The sequence below is a fragment of the Lycorma delicatula genome, chromosome 5, assembly GCF_047948215.1.
Source record: "Lycorma delicatula isolate Av1 chromosome 5, ASM4794821v1, whole genome shotgun sequence".
Taxonomy (NCBI): Eukaryota; Metazoa; Arthropoda; class Insecta; order Hemiptera; family Fulgoridae; genus Lycorma; species Lycorma delicatula.
The window spans coordinates 49916087-49939208 of record NC_134459.1 but is presented as its reverse complement, the minus strand read 5'-3'; the positions used below and the strand labels follow the sequence as shown (position 1 = coordinate 49939208).

The window sequence follows — 23122 nt, the reverse complement described above, 5'->3', positions numbered from 1 at the left end:
CATATATCCCACTGTTGGTCGTTTTTTAATAAATTCAGAGCTTGGTGAAAGGCGCAGGTCAATCACGACACGATCACACAAAAGTACCTCGATTAAAGTGAATATTTAATTCAGATTGTATAATAATCTGAATCAGATGCAAGTGGATACGTTTTTTTTTTGTTTTTTGTTTTTTTTTTGTTAATAAACAATGTAATTGGGAACAGGTATTGTTTCACATGTGACTGCGGTTGTCGTTAGCTAGTATGGCGAGTGTTCCCCTCGCTTCCGGCAGATGGCGCGGTCACTGGTACACAGCTGACCGTTAAAAAAACTGTTTTCTCGCGGTCGCGGGTATGTGACTGATGCGATAAATAGATAAAAACAATCTTTGATGCGGGTTATATATCGTGCTAAAATTTGAGCTCAATCGGTGCAGAACATTTGAGTTTTTGAAGCGTACACAAACGAACTTAACATTTTTATATATAATAACGATTTGTGGGCTGCGAAAAAAAGCCCTTAAGTCGTGCGAAAAAACACACCATTTTAAATGCTTACAATGCTTAAAAGCAGAGTAATGCTTACAAATTACAGAATAATCAAACGGCGTTGATTTCAGATGTTAATAAACTGCTAACGTTAGTAGAAGTTGTGCTGCTTCAGTGTACAACGTGATTCTCGAGTATGAATCTACTAATGAATTACGGTCTCCAAAGAAAACAAAACCCCGCAGGTCAATTGAGAAAAAGGTGAGATTTTGATAAAAACGCGATTCGTAAAAAAATTACACGAATTTGAATTATTTAGAAATAGTTTAGCGGTGTATTATGTCCTTTGGAAGAGAATTCGGTTATTGTCTTCCACAACGCTTCTTATCATTAAACGAAAAGAATTCCAGCCGTGTTATAGAAAAACAATGATATCAAAATGTGGCTTAGTTCAAAAGGAATAATTTTTGAAGAGGTTTAAGTTAATGTTCAATCATTGCAAAGGGTTTCCCGTATTAAAAGTAATTATAGTCCGTATAAAATTGGTTTGACACACAACGCCATATTGGTAAGTCGTGTTTTTATTCGGCTCCTAACAAATATGTTTGCCGGCCTCCGTGGCGCGAGTGGTAACGTCTCGGACTTTAATCCGGTGGTTCCGAGTTGGAATCCCGGTCAGGCATGGCATTTTCATACTCTATAAATCATTCATATCATCATCTGAAGCAATGCATAACGGTGGTTTCGGAGGTTAGAGAAAACAAAAAAAAAACGAATACTTAGTTGTGTGGTTTCAGTGTTACTATTTGTGAATTTTGTTCTTTGCTTTTACATAGCAAAGAACGCTAAATTACCAAAAAACGATTGTTTGGTCATATATATGTAAAAAAATAACCTAACAAAGATTTTTTGGTCATTATGTAGGGATATTATTTTCTGTGTATTTGGTTATTTCGACTTTTTTTGTTTGCATAGTCTTAAGTCTATCTGGGCTATAAGAAAGTTGGGTGTTTTAATTTATTTACTGTAAGTCATTCTTCTTGGTGGCTTTTCTTTTTGTTTTGGTGTTTTTTTTTTAATAAAATACAGATGTTAAATATAATTCAAAGAAATTTGTTACTTAATCAGTTGTGATTTTGTTTACATTGGCAACGGCCATACGGGCTCTTTGTGATTGGTCATTGTGTTTGACAGCGGCCATCTTGCATTGATCTGATTGGTTTTCCTTTGTTTACATTTCCAAATTAAAAATGTACAAATTAAAAATAGATAGATAGATTTATTAAAAATAGATGAAAACAATCTTTGATGCGGGTTATATATCGTACTAAAATTTGAGCTCAACCGTTGCAGAACATTTTGAGTTTTTGAAGCCGTACACAAACGAACATACATTTTTATCTATATAGAAGATTATAAATTGCATAATTTATAAATTTATATATAATAAAGATTTGTGGGCTGCGATAAAATACATAAAATGATGAAATGAAATACATGAAACAGTATCAGAATAAAAACCCAAGAAATAGGGTAATTTTTCAAAATTCCCTCCTTCAAAATGTACACAGCACTCTGCCCAACGTAAAATATTTTCAGTGGCTTTCCGTATCATCTAGGATCTTTTCGTTTAAATTCAATAGGATTTCGTATTTTAATGATTACTATTAATTTTTTGTCAGTATACAATCGTTCTCATATTAGATCTTCCTAATTTATTAGTTATTTAACAAAGCTATTGTACTGCAAACCTAAAAAAAAAACTTGTTTTTCGACACCGAAGTTTGTATTTTACGCTGGATATCTTCAAAACTACTGGAGTTACAGTTCTGTAATCTGTTTTATCCCGTTTCCCAGCTTAAATTACATAAAAAATAAAAGCTTTACGACCTAATTTGAGTCCCAAAAATTACAGTAGGACTTCTTTTTATTAGAAAAGCTGAAATCCGGGCAATATTTTTCGCTAGCCGTAACGCGACCAAAAAAAAAACTCTTGAAAAAAGCATCCATTTTTATATGAAACAATAATTGTGTATAATAAATTTTTACTACAATTTTTTAACGACATAATAACACAGCCAAATTGTGTAATTAATAAATTATGATTAAAAAATATTGATTTCGGTTAATAGCTAAATTACGCTTAATTCCTGTTTTACGCTTATTATTTTATATTTGAGGTGGTTTAATTTTTATTCAGTTTATCGTATGTAAAACGATGGTCAGAACGAGTTTACAACTCGGGTTATTTTAATGAATAATATATGACTGTCGCTTTTACTTTTATATAACAAATGTCGTGTATTAATCATAATCGTTATCTTGTAGTAATTTTAACCTTGACCTTTTGTCTGTTTCTTTAAGAGACAGATATTTTTTATATAAATGTGTTATAATATGACAGCGCCTATCCTTATTTATTTTTCTACGTATGCTGCCGCTGCATGCTGTCTTCCTACTGTTTATTTAAAGAAAGAAGGAACTTTCGAAGGGTAACAAAAGCGGTCTGTATTAATATTTTAGCAAACATGCTTTGTTTTCTTATTTTCATGAAACTGAACCGGGACTTAAAATGTCCTGTTATATAGAAAGTAATTCTGATGATCATTTCTGACACCTCTAAAAGTTTTAAATAAATTTATTCGTAAATTATTTGGAAATTTATCAAAGATTCGCTTTTGTTATATTTAATAAAAAAAACTATAGATTATTTTAACTGTCGATTCTAGAACTTAGATTTTTTTCAAATTAATGAAATTGGAAAGAAATTACGGTTATCTTTCAATTGAAACATTATACAATCGGCTTTAAATAAAATTCAACTGAATAAAATACTTAATCGTTGGACTACAAGAGGTAATTTCGATTTTCTATTATTGAAAAAAATACCCGATTCTACAGAGTGTTCAGAAAGTGACGCAACCTTATGCGAAAATGAGTAATGTACAACAGTTGTTGAAAGTGGCCTCCATTTGCGATTCGCATAATTGAATACAACGTTGCATGCTCTTAAACACATGTTACAACGTTTGTTGAGAAATAAACACATCGTTCAATTTCGCTCTGCATTTGTGGAAGGGTGTGAAGATGAGAGTTTTTCAGCAGCATCCGCAATGTATCCCCACAAGAAAAAGTCAGTAGGGAATAAATCAGGAGACCGAGGGGGCCACAACCACTTCGAAATCACTTGTCTATGAAAACACTGATCCAGGAAAGTCATAGTGTTCTTGGTTGTATGAGCCGTAGCATTATCCTGCTGAAACCACATGTGCCGGTCTGAAGGTATAGTGTTTACAAATTGTTGCACCATCTGTATGTAGCGCTTACTGTTCACTGTGCCGTGAAAGAATGTCACGAAGATTCGTCTACGTGAAATTGTTCACCAAACACCCACTTTTTGTCCATGTAGAGGAGACTCGTACAGCTGATGTGGATTTCCGTATACCAAATGCGTGAATTCTGTGCATTCACGTATCCCAACAAGGTGGAACCGTGATTCGTTAGGCCGAAACCAGTCATCAAGTTCTTCTGCATTTGTGTTACAGATGATATCAATCACTGACAGAAAGCTACACGTTTTCTAGTGTCTGCAGGTAACAACTGCAGACACTAGAAAAAGAATTGGTGTTATTCACAGAATTGGTGAATAACACCAATTCTGTATCTTCAAATACTTGCGCTATGCTGTGTGGGCACTACCAACGGAGGGACCAGACTGGCTAGATAGAGGCGTCGCACAGACTTCTTGGGACTTACAGTATATGCTGCTTGCACATCGATAACTTTTCTGGTGTTAACACTTTTGACTGCACTTGCCACATTTCCTGTCTCTTGGAACTTGTCGTACAGCCGTTTGATGGAGGACTTATTTGATGCATCCATTCCATAATTTTCTGTGAAAGCATTCTGGGTATGGGCATAACTGGCACGCCTAACGTATTGAAAGACAATGAGTAATCTCTCGTGTAACCCGTTTTTCCTCTATTAAACGCGCTACAAAAGAAGGAAACATTTTTCATAAGGCTGCGTTGCTTTTTGAACACTCGTTACTTCTTAGTTTTCTGATAATATTAAAACACACAGTTAAATATTTGTGATTACAACACTTGAGAAACGTTATCATCATCGGGATGTCTCTTACGATCGAGCATACCCGGACAGAAATAGAATATCTTTTAGATGTGACAAGGGTATTCATTGTGTAATATCGTTTAATATAAAATAAAAATTGCGGTTTTTCAATCGTAAATAGTTTTATATTTGATTAAATTTATTAGAATATAATCGGGAAATTTCTATCGATGACCTTGAACGTAAACATACGGGTATGATAAAAGTCTAACTGTATAACATTATTTTTTTCTACTAACTTTCTACGGGTTTGAGTGGTTACACAGCTTATCGACCTAGTTTAATACATTAATAGATTAAACGATATCGCATAATTACTTTTTTTTTAAATGTTATGTTTATAAATTTTACTCGTTTATTGCATAACTTGGTTTTTAAGTAGGTCCGATCGAATGAGACTGTCGCTTAAATTCCTGCTGAGCACTGCGTGTAGTCTGTGACGAAGTACTCGTATGCGAGTTATCTAACAGCTATAATATGTCATGTGCCGTACAAATACTTACATTGAAATACTTATGCACACGCGAACATACACATATCCTCACGGTGCATTCTGTTTGTTTTATAACAAAACAAGACCGAGGGATTTTTTTATAATTGTGTATTGTATATAAAGGTATTAAAATTTTAATGCTAAGTTACAGTGTATCGCTGTCACTGAACCATATCTACATGCATGAAGCGAGATCTATAAAAGTGACATTACTTACTAGTGATAGTATTCTATTATTAAATGGCCTACAAATCATAATTAACGCTATTAATGTTGTTATTGTTATATAGGTAAAAGGCCTACCTGCTGTGTTAATGTGTTTTGTAATTATTTTATCTGATTTCATATTAACATCTGATTTTAATAATAATAATAATAATAATTGTGTAATAATTTTTAGCATTACCACATCGCGTTCCGTTTTTATCATTAAATTATATTACAGAGTAACATTCTTAATAATTTGCCGATTGTGTGTGGGCATGTGCATCTACACGTTCATTGGTGCATGCTAGATGGTGTTCAGGTTAGGTGTAGTTAGGTTTCGTACGAATTCGATATGCTTCTTTAATCCTTTAATAGTTAAAGCATTTAGATAAAGATAAAAACATTGCCTCATTTTAAAAAATATAAGCAGCTTTCGATTGTGTTTTAATTTGATAAAATAATTGTATATGAATTAAAATAAAAATTTGTATAATCCTTTTATTAAAGAACTAATTTCCGATTTCAGTGAAGGATTCAGAATTGTTATATTTAGAATTTCAGGACATCTACAAATGAAAATAAAAAAAGGGTTCATATAAACACGAGTTTGTAAAAACTTTGTTTTGGAGTTATAGCTTGCGAAAAATTTCGCCCTAATCTCTACCCGAAGGGTAAAATGAATTTCTTGGAACTTAAATGGCGGGTAAATTAGATGGTTTCATATGGTTTTTGACCTGAAAAATTGAATATTATATTTCCCAAAATTTTATCTAGTAGTTTTTGAGAAAATTGTACTAAAAATGAATAAACAGATTTCAGAAATATATTTCTTCAACTTCTATAATTCCAATATTGAAATTATTCTTGTTTCAATTTAAAATTATAATAGTCTTTTTTATCACGTTTCGGTATGTTTTATTTTTAATAAAAGTCAAATTTCTTAAATCAACCGTCAACTGTTCAGTTGACGTTACCAAGTAGATTTTCTCAGAATTTATTTCTCTAGAAATTTTCTAGGAAAATTTTATTTGTTTACTAGCAATTTAACGAAGCTATTGAAATCAAACCTAAAAAAATGTGTTTTTCGTCACCAGTTATTCGTATTTTACCGTAATTTTCTAAAGAATTATTAAAGATACAGTTTTAGGACTTACGTTATTCAATTTTTCAGGTCAAAAATATGAAACAATCAAATTTACTCGTAACTTAAGTTCCCAGAATTTCAGTTGCCTTCGAAAACGAGGCGGCGTTCCCCATGTTTGTACGGAAGTTTTTCTTTATTTTTATTTGAAAATATGTGCTGAGACAAATTTCCTTTCTTTGTAAGATACTCTATACAGTAAACGGACTACATGTCTTTAAAAATACCGTTAAATGCTAGTGAAAATGTATTTACTTTATTGCATTTGTAGAATTTTGAAGCAAATTTCAGGCTGTTCAACACAACTTTAATCAACGTAACCTAACCCTTTTCTTTTTCCTGTTTAGCCTTCGGAACCAACGTTAGGTATTACTACGAGGATGAATGAGAATGATATGTATGAGTGTAAATGAAGTGTAGTCTTGTACATTCTCGGTTCGACCATTCCTGAGATGTGTGGTTAATTGAAACCCAACCACCAAAGAACCACCGGTATCCACGATCTAGTATTCAAATCCGTGTAAAAATAACTGGCTTTACTAGGACTTGAACGCTGGAACTCTCGACTTTCAAATCAGCTGATTTGGGAAGACGCGTTCACCACTAGACCAACCCGGTGGGTAACGTAACCTAACCAACCCGAACCAACCTAACCTAATCTACTTGGTTATGAATATAATATAGATACTGTTGTACGGGTTGGCAGAAGAAGTTAATATCTCGAAATATTTTCTTGAATAAATCATTACCTTTATATCGTTGTATCTATAAATATGAATTCAGGAGCTTCTTGCTCGTACCCATTCGCGTATGATCCGTCATTTTACTGAAGCTTACATCAATTCCACAGGTTGAGTTTGGAGCATCTGTCTTAAGGATCTGAGTATTTCAGTTAATGAAACAATAATTATCCAATAGTATTAAGAGATCTATACTGAAATTGTATAAATAAACAAGTAAATACATAACTGCCAGTCCTTATATAAGAATGCCGTTATCAACCAATAAATAAATTACAGTAATTTTGTAAAACAAAGCTAACAACAAAAGGAAAAAATAAAAAATCAATTTAATGTCGTAGTACATGCACAGTGTTTACAAAACCATACTTTAGAATTTAAATAGACAATTTTTAGAAATGAGATTGTCTACTGTGTAAGATGTAATTAATTATTGTGAAATCAGAAGTTCGTTTCAATCGGTTGCAGTCATATCATACAGCCCGTAAACAGACGGCTGAAATTTTTTTCTTTCGATTCTACCCGTGGAAACGTTTGTCCTCATATCAAAATCTAAAAACCTAGGTTCCCCCGGGACGTGTCTTAATATTTTTAAAAGATCATCTTCAAAAGATCAAATCGTTCGTAGTAATCATATTCGCGTATATTATAAACATAATTATTTTTACCCGTATTTAATTAAATAACCGTTTAGAAAAAATTCTGTACTCTATCAGAAAATCATTTATCGATCGACTGTAGCTATCTAATTTTCAAGAAGGATAAAACTGTTCAAGTTATCATTTTCGGATAGACGTAGCGTTGTACCGTAATGTTGTTTCCGTTAGCGGTAATATTAATATTTATTTTACCTTCAGTGTACAATTTTTGGGGATCTTATTAGTTAAGGTCCTCTTGGTAATCGACCCGATTTTCCTTTGAAGCGCCTTAAGCCTTGTGAATTTCACAATTCTAATTTTTTGCTCACAAAAATCGGACTACTTATATTATATTCTGGACGAAACCTCTAGAGGACATCCATATTGACAATGACATTACGCACGTACTGAATGTCGTACAGAATTGCTGCTGGGGGAGCGTGAAGATAACAACACAACCAGGTGCTACCATCACAAGACAATATATCCCTTTCAGTTCAAGAACACGGCAAGGGTGTAACTTATTTTTTGATCCACTTCTTGTAGAATCTCTTTTGACTCTAAATTAAGACTTTTACTACATAAGAGTAATTTCCTTTTCTTACTGAAGATTTCCTTCAATAATGTTTACTTCCACTGCGGCTCTTTCAGTCTTCACCATAGTACCCAAATTTCTATAATTGTTTTACTTTTTCTATTCTTTCCTCATTTGTCTTCTTTTAGTCTTCTTTGTTCTCTGTACTGCCATTACTTTAGTTTTTCTTTATTTATCTTCATTCCATACTCTTTCATCCTTTTTCCCGGGCTGTTAACAATACTTGAAGCGCGTCTAAGCCATCAGTTAGAATTACCGTAATGCATCAGAAAAACTTATGCATTTGTTTCGTCCCCTTATAAAAATTATTCTTTTTTCTCTTTCTTCTAATATATTCGTTATCATATCTTCAATGTAAATGTTGAAACGGTGTCGGTGAGAGGCAGCATCCTTGCCTAACACCTCGATTTAAACCCGTCCAGTCAGTAATATACTTATTTATTTTCATTGCTACTGTTTGTCTCATGTGTAATTCAGACATAATCTGTTTATGAATTTGTAATCTCTGCTAAAGAAAATTGTAAGTAATCGTTAAAAAAATAACAGTATCGACCTCTTTCAAACCAGACAACAAAATTGTTTTTGTATATTCCGATATGGCTTACGAAAAAGGACTTTTTTATTCTTCCGCTGCCATTTTTAATAAATAACTGAACCAGTACAATATCTTCTCACAGATTTATTTTAAATGAAATTAAAAGATTTTATTTCACACAAAAATTATTATTATATCGATGAAATTTTAATAATATTAATTGAAAGGAAAAATCTTCTTCAATCTGTTCAACGTGTATATAAATATGTTCTCAAATAATTTTCATTAACGCCTTCTGAATTATTTGTAGTTATTTTGTATATAGTATCTTCATTTCCGTAATATTATTTCCATGTTCTTATAATTTTAAATAACTAACATGGACTTTTAATCTCATTTTTTTTACGGTATAATTAATTGTACATTTTGTTATATTACAGTATAAATATTTTAACACGGTTTTCCTTGATCCATCCAAGCAATTGATGGGATTATTTATTTTTTGTTTTATCCTTAGTGCAGTAGTATATTTAGTTATTCTTGACGTAATCATTATAAAGTATTATTATTAATTGATCAAGAAAAAATTTTATTTGTTTTACTTTTTTAACATATCAAACGTACTGTACTGTACTGGTTGAAACATATTAATCCGGTCGCTAATCTTGCTATTATTATTAAATATTTTTATTCCTGAATCTGTCTGAAGTATGACATCTGTCATCAGAAAAGAATAACGATTTTTCAGGATATAAAAATGAGCTGTCAGATATTTTTTTTATAACAAAGATGATTAATTCAAATTTATTACATTTCAATGCGTTTATATTTTTTAATTTGTTGTTCCATGGGCTTAAAAAAACAATGGCCATTTATTTTATTTTTTTTAAATAGAAAAATATTCACTTGTTTACTATCGAATGAAACTAGTAGGGAGCAAGAAGTCAGTTGCAATTCGTCTTCAATTTGCACGTCGACTCAGATTGTTACTGACTCAGTGTGTTACTGACGTCGACTCAGTGTGTTACTATGTTTTGACGCGAGTAGAGGATTTATTTTTTTTATTTCAATATTTCTGATTTCCACAATCATTTAACGTAGTTAATTTTATTTATTCGTTTTTCTAAAATACAGAGATTTATTCAAAATTAATTAGCACAAAATGATTATATAAACTTTAAATTTTCGTTTTTAATATAAATTCTTATTGCATTAGACTTATACGATAAGAAACTTATTGTTTCTTTTTTTTAATTTTCTTTTAATTTTAGGCGTGATGATATAGTATAGTTTCTTCACGCGTCTGTGGAATTATGAAATAAACAATAAAAGTAATTCTACGGTATGTTTGTACTACGTAAGTTAATCATACACATTTATGATCAATGTCAACTGTTCGGCTATACGTGCCTTCCACACTCCAATGTGGACTCGGGGATCCCAGATGATGATATGTGGACTGTCTAGGAAAGCTCGGAGAGCCAACAAAGACCTCAAGGAGTTAGGTGACGGACCGGAGAGCGAGGGGGAGACAGACAGCCCTCTGCGGAGCTAGCGTTCGTTCGTGCTTGCATGGATGGGCGACGGTGATGATGCACGGGGACTCTGTATACCCAGAGCTCGAAGGCACTTCCCGGGGCTGACAAATGCTTAAATGCGGTTCCGGCCTCGTGAGGGGGACTGGTGAGGAGGAGGTTTAGTCGGTAGAGCGCAGGCTACATACGCAACAGCATCCGCGGAACCTGTTAGCGAGCCCAACACTTTGTCCGTAAGTGGTAAGTTATTCCCCTCACAAAAAAAAGTGTATGATCAGTGTAATCTTTTTACATTTTTTGTTATTGTATATAACAAATTTGTTCGTTTACACTATCTATCCCAGTCTTTTTAGTTAACTCTCTCTCTCTCTCTCTCTCTCTCTCTCTCTATATATATATATATATATATATTGTTAGTTATATAATTAACGATATATAACTATATGCCTCAGTTCCGTGGTGAACAAATTAAAAGTGTCGTTGATAGAGTTGAAAACTTAATGTCACCTTCTTCTCGGTGGGCTTTACATACTGATTTGCAATCGAAATTCGGTTTAGTGAAGAAGATAATAGGAAACAACTGTACTACACACTTTTGTTTGTAAATCTTGCACCGAATGCTTGTTATTTTGAAAATAATCATGATTCTAGTACTTGACGTAGGCCTTCATATTCGTACTACTTATCTCTTCTTTTTTTTTTAAATCTTTTGCAAAAGTTACTGAATAGCGTTGGTATTGAAAACCTAAAAATGTTAAAAACACTTCAAAATTGTTTTCAAATGACTATTTCCAGCTATGATAAACTTTAAAAATCGATCGGGCCAGTTATAATTCATAAAGATAAATTTACGACGCACCGTACCTTCCTACGAAATATCAGTCAGTTTTGCGAGTGGGGCAAATATGCTATTTAAATAAGGTTTACAAATCCCTTTTAAAAAGTAAATACTTGTATGTAATTAAGTTATTAAACAATAAATGTAATTTATTTATTAATCTTATTTTATTAAACATTAAGTTTTGTATAATTACATTTATATAAATTTTAATATTTTATGGAGAATGAAGTGTAATTAAAGAAAAAATGTAATTTAAATTAAGTAAAAAGATTGTGTAAAAAGACAGGATTGCACTCGTACTGGACTGATGAAGTACAGTCTAGAATGTACGCTGCTTAACGCTTTACTGCATGGAAGCAGACTTATCTAGAAGCGGTCTGGGATGGACGACCGACAATTCTGTTTAAAGCGGTGCTAAAAACCTTTTTTTTTGTTTTAGTGTGCGCTGTTACATATTGTTTCATAGCCTGAACGGACTTCTTAGACTGCCTAAAGCCTCTTTTGTCTATAGTGTGCTTAGCTTTCATATATATTTAATTGACCTGGAAACGGTATGAAAATAATCTTGGTAACATACATTATTTTTTTTGGTTAACTAGTTAAATTTACAACATACAGGATCTGTTCTTGAACTACTAGAAAATATAACGCTACGTGTTAAATTGAGAAAATAGGAAAAAAATACGTACTCGTTAGTTCCGTTTATTTATCCCTTATAAATAAACGTCCAATCACCAATTTTTAATAAATAAACCAATCCCTAATTGGTTGAAGTAAAAAAGTATGCGAAAGAGGTTTTAGTGAATTCCTTAGTATTAGGCCAGTAAAGTCTAATAAAACATTTGATCTACTCAAAAAAATCAATAAAATAATAAAATTTTCAATCGATTCAAATTCTTAAAAAAATTAATTAAACCTTTTATTCTGATCGGTTAATAATAAGACATTATGTAGATTACGTTAGGAGTGGGTAGGTATGCTCGGGATAATATAATAAAAGGAACTAACCTAGCATTTTCCTGAATGATTCAAGGGAAACCGTGGTAAAAGCTTGATCAGAACAGCATCCGAAAATACATAGTTAATTATAAAGTAATATATATATGATTAAAGTTCATGTAATTTATTATAATATGTTCACTTAAATAATTTTAAGGTAAATAAATGTATAGGCACCTCCCGGGGCTGTGTTATGTTTAATTGCGAGTCCGACCCCGGGAGGTGAGTTAGTGAAGTGGAGGTTTAGTTGCTAGGGCGCAGGTATACATACTCGTAAGTCCTAGTAAAGTCAGTTATTTTTACACGGATTTGAATACTATATCGTGGATACCGGTGTTCTTTGGTGGTTGGATTTCAATTAAACACACATCTCAGGAATGGTCGAACTGAGACTGTTCAAGACTATACTTCACTTACACTCATACATATCATCCTCTGAAGTATTATCTGAACGGTAATTACCGGAGGCTAAACAGGAAAAAGAAAGGTATATATACGCGTAGCGCCAGGAAGGCAGTCTCTATGCCTAGGGTGTTTTGGCCCGCCCACATACATACAAGAATAGGGGGGTCGAGACTCCCCGATGATGACATAGAGGACCCTCAAGGTGTGAGTGGGTCGCGGAGCGAAGGATGTGTGAAACGCACATCTGGAGCTGGTAGTGTAGGATAGCTTCTCAGCGGAGGAGCATATCGGATACCCGGATGAGGGGGTCGATGTGTCTCAATGAAGCTGGGGAGACCCAGGTGGGGAAGCCCCAGAAGGGGTTGAACTAGGGTGGACAGAGACTGTTGGCACGACACTTCGAGGTGATTGTTTTGCTTAACGGCGAGGACCGGTTCCTTGCGGGTATTTAATAAGTTTGAAAAAAAGATAATATACATACGCACTTTAACATCTTGCGGAACCTGTTAGCGAGCCCAACCTTTCATCCGTAAATGGGATTTCTCCCCTCGCCAGAAAAAAGGTAAATAAATATATGAAGGTACTACTCGTACATACAAAAAAAATTACAAAGTAATTTACACTTCAGAAGGATTTAATAAAAGTTAAAACTTATTTAAGCACATATTTATGTACATGAACAAGATGCTGAAAATTCAGAGGGTCTTTTAAAACAATTTTTAATTAGTTTTATTTTTAAATTCATCGACAGAGTATATTTTTTTTATAAAAGAAAATCTTCTAATTATACCGATTGTAAAAAAAAATATGGTAATTTTAATTTGTTATAATATTTGTTGGATAAGTTGTATAACGTTGATTTAAGGCTAGAATCAAAAAGCGAAAAGAACAGTTGCGCGCACGGGCGTAGATTGTTTTCCTACTCTCCGCTGATAGCGCCATTAGCAAAGACGGCGATTTCTGTTTTTTACAGTTTACTAAATGTGAATCTGTAGTTACAGTTCCACGTGCGTTCCGTAGAAAGTTTAATTGCGATCCTAGAAATGGAAATAACATTCATCGATGGCAAAACCAGATTGAAGTGACCAGATTTCTGTGTAAAGCGAAGGCTTAACACCATTCGGCTACTCCAACTTCATAATGTAAAGCGAAGACTACGGAACGATTAAGGGTGTCTGAAGAAAATGTTATACATGTTAGGGATTCTTGCTTGTAGTTTTAAAACATTTGTTAGAAGGCCAGCCGCGAATTAGCAATGCCGATTGTGACAGTGTAGAATTTTTTCAGGAAACGCTTACATATGTGTCCATACCGTTTACAGTAGTCACAAGTTTTGAAGCCTACGGACGTCGCGATCGAAATGTTGCGGCAAGAAGAAAACGACTTTCTTGATCGTATTGTGTTTAGTGATGAGTAAACATTTAATCTTAATGGAAAATTAACGCACATAATGTTCGTATGTGGGGTCAGAAATTCCCTATTAACTGTTACAAAGCGAAAGGACTGACGAAAATTAAACGTTTTCTGTGGAATATCCTGACGGCAAATTTACGGGCCGCGTTCTTTACAGGGGTTACTTATTTTGACATGCTGCATACACGGTTCTTTCCTCAACTACACGATGGACTAGCAAATTTTATTTGACTACAACATGATGCGCTTCCTCATTAGCATAACTCTGTACGGGATCGGTTAAATAATGTTTTCCTCGACCACTGGATCGGTCGGCATGGACCCGACGACACAGGTTGTTTACTTTGGCTTTCAAGATCACCCAATCTGACCAATGTGATTGTTTCCTTTGGGGTTTTATAAAGGATCCTATGTATGTTCCTCCGTTACCTACCGTTCTACCTGATTTGAGGCACTAGTTTGAATCAGCTGTTGCTTCCATTAGTTCACGTTTAACATCCTGGTTTAAGTATGGGACGAATTCTCCTATCGGTTGGATGTGTACCGTTTGACAGGAGGTCCTCCTCAGGTGGAACACTTGTAGGGAAAAAAGTGTAAGAGTTACGCCTTTATTTTCTTTGTGATTAATTACTGTAAGTCAAAGTTAAGAAATAATAAATAGCTTTAAAACACCGATATTATTTTTTGTACATCCTGTAATTTAAATAAACTGGTAGGAAGATTATGTGGTTTGGATATTTATTTAAATTATAATGGAAGCGAGAATTATTCTGCTGCTGGTTTTGATCGAGGTGGATATTATATTTTTTTTAAAATGTCATTATTTTTTATCAGTGATTACTCATTAATAAATAGAAACACAAAGATAAATTAACATTATTAAGTGTTTCTAAATATTTATCTACATGATTCATAGTTTTCAGGGGCCAAACAATAATCTGGCAGCCAATTTTTTTCTCTGGAAAATTCCCTTTGATTTTTGAGGGAGTCCCAAGATATGATTTATTTCAGGGAAGAATATATTTAAGCACAATAAATATTTGATAATGATCACAAACTTAGTGTTTACGGCAAACTTAGTGGCATGCTTTACGGCAAAACAGTATGGTTTGATTTTTTTGAAAATTCGATCATCCCAACAGAATTTGTCGTCTAATAAAACACCCAGAAATTTCGCAGTATTGGAAATAGAAATACTGTCGTTATCATTAATAGGTCATTGTACGCACGAGATCAGCAATTTTACATCTATCTGAAAAACACAGTTCAACAATTTATCCGTATTTATTATATGGTTACAATTTAGTGAGTACATTGGTTTTTAGTGCACAAACGCTTCCTAAATATACATGTTTGTAGTCACTGACGCTATATTGAAAATTAATAAAATTATAAATGTAATTTTTTTTTTCTTCTTCTGTTTAACCTCCGGGACGGTCGTTAGGCATTGCTTCAGACGATGAGATGAATAATTTGTAGCCTTTGCGAAAATGCCATGCCTGTCCGCGATTCGAACCCGGGACCTCCGGATGAAAGGCCGAGAAGCTACCACTCGCGGCACGGAGGTCGACAAAAATGTAATCTAACCAAACTTAACCTACGCTCGCTTCGTTCGCTAACCTTGACTAGTGCGCGAAGCGAGCATAGGTTAAGTTTGGTTAGATTATATTTATAATTTTATTTATTTATTTTCCTATTTCAATATAGTGTTTCAGTGGCGCCATCTAAGAACTAACTACAACTACGTTGTGGGCATATAACGAATTTTGATCTTGGTTGTATTTTAAAGTTATAAATTTGGGGTATATTCAATATCGGGTACATTTTTAACTGGTTGATTTCGAATTACGAATTCGCATAATACGATAACCAGTGTTTCCCTATGTATTATTCATTTTCTTCTTGTCGCTTATCAATCCGTAATTGGATGGTTATTTATGTTTCAATCCGTAATTTTTATTAATAAAAACTAAGGATAACAAAAGAAAGCTAAAAATTATAAAATAAAATTGAAGGTAACTCAGACGTAGTTTATTAGTTGTTAGTGTACTTATATAGACAAATGTATACGCTTTCGGTAATTCTGATTCGTTTAGGCATCTTAATATCGTGCTGCACTGTTCGATGCGGTCAGAATGTTAACTAATGAGACATATTGTTTGCCTGTAGGGCGTTACTAAGAATCAGGTGAATTCAGACGGTTTAATGATCACCTTGGAAACAGCTTCTAGTAACTCTGGTTGTATTCGATTATTATCGGAATCGTTTGTTTTTTACCCGCTACTGTTATAATTAATATTCTTTCAGTTATTTTTAAACTGTATTACTGAGTTTAAATATAAAATTGAATATAATTAAGCGATTATCTAAATTTTAACTCTTTCTTTTTGTATCTCTCGGGCAGTAATATCTGACGGATTTATCAAACTTGCTGTTTTTTTTTTTTAATCTGGAATGAGATCTGGACTGTCTACTTACTCGGAATGAAATTACAAAAAAAAGATAATAGGATATAAATTAGACAATAAAGATTTAAACAACATTTATTGAATTATGCTTTGAATATTTTAACCGGGCGAAACAGTTCAGTGCGACTTACTTGCCCCGAATGAATTTTATTGAATATAATTTTGTGAAATCAACAGTCAACCATTGACTGATTTGTTGCTATTCTCCACTCCCTTCTATTCCGGGCTGTTCTTTTAATAATAACTTAATTATTTATTGTCTTTTATACTCAATTAGCTTTTTATATATATCCCGATTTTTGTTAATCATTTATTGCTTTTACCTACTTTTAATCCTTCTTTAACCGAATTAACCCGGTTGACTTAATACACGGCCCACCGACATAAAATAGTTCCGTCTCATAAAAAGATTTTGTTTCAACTTTTTCTCCTTTCCCATTCGTCCCCTTTTTTCATTTCAAACAGCCTCCTGCAATACCATATATCAAAACCTCAATTATTTTTCTTTCCGTCTCTATTTCTATACCGTAAAGCGCTAGGATCCATATAAATACTTTGAAGAATTTCTCTTATTTCTTAGACCGATGATTCATATTAGTATACGCAATTTTTGCTCGTAATCTCTTTGCATCTCTGTGGCAATCTGCTTCTGAAATATTTTACTTCATTCTTCTTTTGTAATTTGTATCTCATTGTAACTTATCTTATAACTTCTAGGAAAATTCATTAAATATTACTCACAGTATAATGTGGTGTGTGTGTGTGTGTTAATATATATATATATATATATATATATATATATATAATGTAGGCATGTTATGAGTTGTGATTAGTCATCAATAAAACGGGTTTGTTTAGATTATTGCTCTGTAGGTGAACGAGTACAGAGCAAACACTGAAGCTGAGATTTTTTCTCGTATACGTTTTTCAGAACTAACTATTCTGCTTGATAGCTGAAGTGTTAACTACATCAACGCTTAATGAAGTATTGAACTCTGTGATGAATTGTTCTGCGTTGACTTCTACATTATGTTTGGTGGGATTTCTAAAATTTTAATTTTAAGCGTTACTGTTTTCATTATTTTCAGTGTTCTAACGTTCCCGGCGTAATTAAATTATTTTATAAAATAATTACATTAATTATTTAATAAATTAAAATTAAATCTTTTTCTTCACTAAACGGGTAGACCTTGTAACCTGTTTTGGTGCACATCTTTTCAGAGGTCTTCCTTTATCTCTTCTTCTATCTGATTTATATTTCAGAATTTTAACTGGCAGGTTAAATTGACGTTCTGTCAATTTAGGCACTCCAGTTGGATTTATACCGCGTAATCGTCTTTGATAGGGGAGGTATATCGTACTCATTCCTATTCCTCTCCAGCATAAATTAGATATATTCTGTATTAAGTTCAGTGTACTCATTAACCATTGTTTTTAAAGAGCTTGTGGCAACTATAATTAGAAACATTTATAGTACGATACGTCATAAATATTTAAATAAAGTGGTTTATTTACACAAATATGCAAATTAATTACAATTTTATGTGGTTAACTTATCAATCACGTATAATTGGTTAATAATGATTCTTTTGGTGTAGTTTAGATCGAAGTATTAGACAGTAGAGACACGCGCGCGCGCGAACATACACAGCTGTTTTGACCGAAACGTTTATAAAATTATTCTTCAATAGCAGTGACACTTTATCTTTTATAATTATTATTTTTGAGTTTGTACAAGACTACACCTCATTTATATGTCTTACATAATGTCCTCATCCCATTGTTGGTGGGGGGGGGGGGGGGAGGAGGATTGCTTAGAACACATTGCAACATACACGTTATAAAATAAAATAAAAAATTATTATGTTTAACGCGTCAGGTTGCCATGCCAGTCCTGTCGTGTAAAAAAAAAGGTGAGCTGAAATTCTGGAGAAAATATAAAAATTTTTAACAATATTGAATTGAAAATATTTCTGTTATATAGAATTATTGTTAATTTTTTCTATTCTTACAGTGATTTTTAATCACTACAATTTAATTAAATTAACAAAAATATCTTCCAATTTAGATAAAAAAATATAAAAAAGGTTTAATAAACAATCTAAAAAAATAATCAAAATAATAAAAACAGTTTAAAAAACTGTGATACTAATGGAACAAACCTACATTAATGCAACCACAAATTGATTAAGTACTGGCAACCAACTCGAGAGATTACTTTTAAAGTTTACTGAGTTGGTTAGCAAACCGCTGTATTGTCTACCATTTCATTGTATCGTAGAATAGCTAAATGATGTGTATCAATTCGATAAAATCTCTGTATGTTAATGGCTTATGTCAGGTCTTTTCTGCGATGTTTCTATTCCATAGAATGGAAGTTATAGATGAGTGTACAAAATGCAAATATCAGTATCTATATGGTTCAGTAACTGAAGAGACAGGATGACGTACGATAGTTGGATGATGGTTTTAGCTTGCAAAAATGCTATTTATGCGAACGCATGGTTTTACTTTAAACGGTAACTTAAATTCATGATGTAAATAACGCTTTGTTAAAAATAAAAACTAACACTGTTTTTCAAAAATGGTGTGTTAGTTTTTACCTATTACACATTAAAATAATCTCCTTATCATATTTGTTATATTTAACGAATAAACTTTTATTTCATTTTTATTATACTTTTATTAGATAAAGCATTAAAAATCTTTAAATAATACATTGCATACAACTGACAAACTATAACCATACATAACTTTTAAATTTCCTAACCTTTGAAAAATATGTTTACTTATTAAAGACAACACTTTTGTAATTGTAACAGCCTAGCGATTGAAATCTGTTATCATTTTTTTGTATAAATGTATGTTTTTAATGGTAATACAATAGATACCATTTATATCCCCTTCCTTCTTTTTTATCCTTTTTAAAATAGAATTACCAGTTGCAATTTAACACCCTTTTATTTTTCTACATCTTCACGCAAATATGTTTATATTTATTGAGAGATAGTATGAGATAGGCACAGATTAATATAATTCCATATGTTAAAAAAAATTGGTAAACAAAAAAAACTAGTTTTTTTGCAATTACTCAGTAACTAATTTAGTTACAGTTTTCATTGAGGTCTTAAAATACTCATTACATAAGGCCACACATAACCAGCATCCTGTCTACGGCAAGGATTGTACAGCAACATTGCTTTTCTCATACTCCAAGCCTTGCAAATCAAGATATTTCAACAAATAATTAAGATACAGAATTTGTATAGGTCTTAAAACACTCACCTCATATCATCAAATGAGCTCACACCAACTTTGATCACCCAATTCCTGAAAAAGTTTTAAGGGAACATTAATTAAATTAAGCAATAACAAAGCACATATATATGTTCTCTGATGGGTTTAATGGACTGAGAAATGACATGGTAACTGTATCACTTTAAATGTAACAGTGTATGTACATATTGAACTTGTGACAACGGGTACTTCTGCCTTGAATTGATGTGACGCTGTCTGAATCTACTGTCCCATTTTCTTTTAAATGAAGGCAATTTCCTGTACAATTAGCATTTTGCATAACCATCAACAAGGCGCAAGGACAAATTCTGGACCGAGTAGAAATCTCTATCTACTGAAGCAGTTTTAGCTGTGGACAATTGTAGGTTGCCCTATCAAGCACAAAACCTTTTAAAAATTTGAAAGTGAGATGAAACCTAAGGGTCAATGCATGGTTAATGTTAATGTCTGGAGGAAGTCTTATGAACCACAAAGTAAATTATCCATTATATATTTATTATTTATTTATTGATGCTATAGAGCAGCATGGGTATATAAACATTTAAAAAAATTATTTATTTTTTCCAAAAAAAAAAAGTACCACCACTTTACTGATTTATAATTTGGTATGGTGTGACATCATAAGGACAAACTCTCAGGGAGTATTGAAAAGAAGTGATATTTTTAGGTTTTAATGAAGCTTCTCTTTAAAATCAGTTAATTTATTTTTAAATCAGTTATTTTATTTTTTTTAAATAAAATAAATATAGCCTTATTTAATCTTGTAAATTTTTTTGTTTCCGAATGGGGAAAAAGTCTTTCACAGTTACCATATTTGTATCTATTCTTTTCAAATATAATCATATTTTTTCCAGTGGCTTGCATTAAATTATTTTCTTGTTTTTTTTTTTTTATTTTTAGAACACTGTACTACCAGAGGCCGTGCATTTTTGGGAACAAGCTTTGATGGTTAAAAAAACTGGAAGTGTGATTAGGCTAAATAGGTATGATTCAATTAATTATTTGTACACTTATACTATTTACTATTATGACTTTATTTTAGGTACTTTGCAATTTGTATGTCTTGGATTAAAACTATAAATATTATATTAAATTTAGATATATAGAAGTGCAAAATAGGAAATTTCCAAAAGCATCAAGGCAACAACAGCTTGAAACATTCCATTTTGTGTCATAGATTCCTAAGGCCCATGAAAGAAATTTAAAAATTCTTAAATTTGTACACAATTTTAATAGCAAGCTTTTTGATGTAAATTATTATTTAAGTCAGTTGATCATGACTACTATCAGCTGTTACTTGTAACAATTGTAATGCATTACCTGATAGAAGTATTTTATAACTGATAATAACTTATAAATTGGGAAAGCGTGTACAATTTAAATTTTTAAGAGTTCATAGGTGAATTTTATTAATTATATACTTATATATTTGATTATTAAATAACTGAGTTACACCTACTAAATAATAGAGACTGTGTTTCTATCTCTTAGAGCAAGCAGTATTAAATTATTTTGAGCTGTTTGGCAGAGACCTTGGATTTGCCTAAGCCTGCATGACAAACATCAACACTCATGTAATTCAGTTAGTTAATTATCAGCTATTATTAATTCAATTAATTAATTCACTTGATTGTGAGTCATCATTGTAGTAGTTGAGTTTTCTGTTGCATATTTAAATAATGTTAAGTTAACAGTAAAAATTGTTAATAAGAGATTATTAACAGTTAACAATGTTAAGATGTTAAGATGAGTGCTAAGATTAACATTCATCTTAACATGTCAATTGTTGACTTAAGCTGAACAAAACATCACGTTTTCAAATGCTTACTGAGGTTAATCGGAAAGATTGCATGTTTTATGCATATGTATTTGAGTGGCGCAAAAGATTCAGTGAGTAATATCAGAACATGGGGACAATGAGCATATGGTTGACCTTCCACATCAAGAACTGAAGAAAATTTAGAAAAAAAGGATACAGATTGTTTGAGAAGACCACAGACTCCAAATCCAAATGAGAGCTAAAAGCTACAAATATTGACAAGTAGATAGCGTGGAAAATTTTGCATGAGGATCTCAACATGGAAATGTTGTGCCAAGATGATCTGTATGATTCTCACACCAGCTATAAAAGGATACTACTAGGAAATTTGCTGTGACTTGCTGCAGCATTTTGATGCCGATCTGAATCTTTTTTTGAAAATCATTATTTGTAATGAAACCTGGATCTTCTAGTATCATCCTAAATGAAATTAAATTCAATGTACTGGAACACTCTGTCATCACCAAGAATGAATAAAGTTTGTCAAAGCAAGTTCAAATTCAAACCCATGCTCATTATGTTGTTTGTGTCAAGATATGTCATTTTGGAAGACTAGGTTCCAGAAGGCATGACAGTGAATCAACATTATTATAAGGAAGTTTCAAAAACACTGAAAGAAAAAGTAAGAAAAAACAATTAAAACTCTGGAAAAATGGTTTCATTTTTCATCAGGACAAAGTGCCTGCTCTAGCTCTTTGTGAAACAGTTCGCCAAAAAAAAATCTAAATTTACTACACTGGAGTATCCTCTTTTCCCAGATTTAGCAACATATAACTTTTTTCTCTGAAGTGAAATCTATGTTAATAATTATGCTACTGTGCATTCTAGTATAAATATATTATTTAAGTATTAGTTTTTAAGTTAAATCTTGAAACAGTCTTAGGCTTTAGAAGCAAGATATATTTTATGTTTGGCTTTCCATCCATTGAGTAAAATCATAATTTAAATAACTGTCATTGTATAATCTTATCTTTTTACCAATTGATTCAGTGGATGTGGATATCTCACTTTGGTTTTCCAAAAATTTATCCATTTTGCATAAGAATGTAATTGAAAAAAAAAACAGTTACACAGTTTGACTGCACACTAAAAACCAGAAACCTCAGTTATTATTTTCAATGAAACTATGCTTTTAAAAACTTAATTAAAGGCATCAGACCTACGCTTCATATTAAAACTAACTAAACTGACATTCTGCAATCCCTTATGCCCCTTTTATACTGCAGAGACATGTTCAAACACATCGTATGGATGTTTGAACATGACACTCTCACAGCGAATACTATGCAAGCAGGTCAAATTACAAGGAGTATGTACACATCAAGCTGAAATCTGTAAATTTCTCATGTTTGTAAACTTCATACATTCATGTTCATAACTGTCGCTGTCAATGCA

The 23122-nt window shown here is 32.3% G+C and overlaps 1 protein-coding gene across 2 annotated transcripts in view; it reads left to right on the top strand.

The window, feature by feature from the left end:
• The window catches only part of Invadolysin (leishmanolysin-like peptidase, invadolysin), a 461280-nt gene that overhangs the window by 397348 nt on the left and 40810 nt on the right, over positions 1–23122 (top strand). For both annotated transcript variants that reach the window (XM_075366080.1, XM_075366079.1), the window contains exon 4: positions 20809–20891. In XM_075366080.1, the coding sequence (XP_075222195.1) occupies positions 20809–20891 (83 nt within the window). The remainder of the gene's footprint in view (positions 1–20808; positions 20892–23122) is intronic.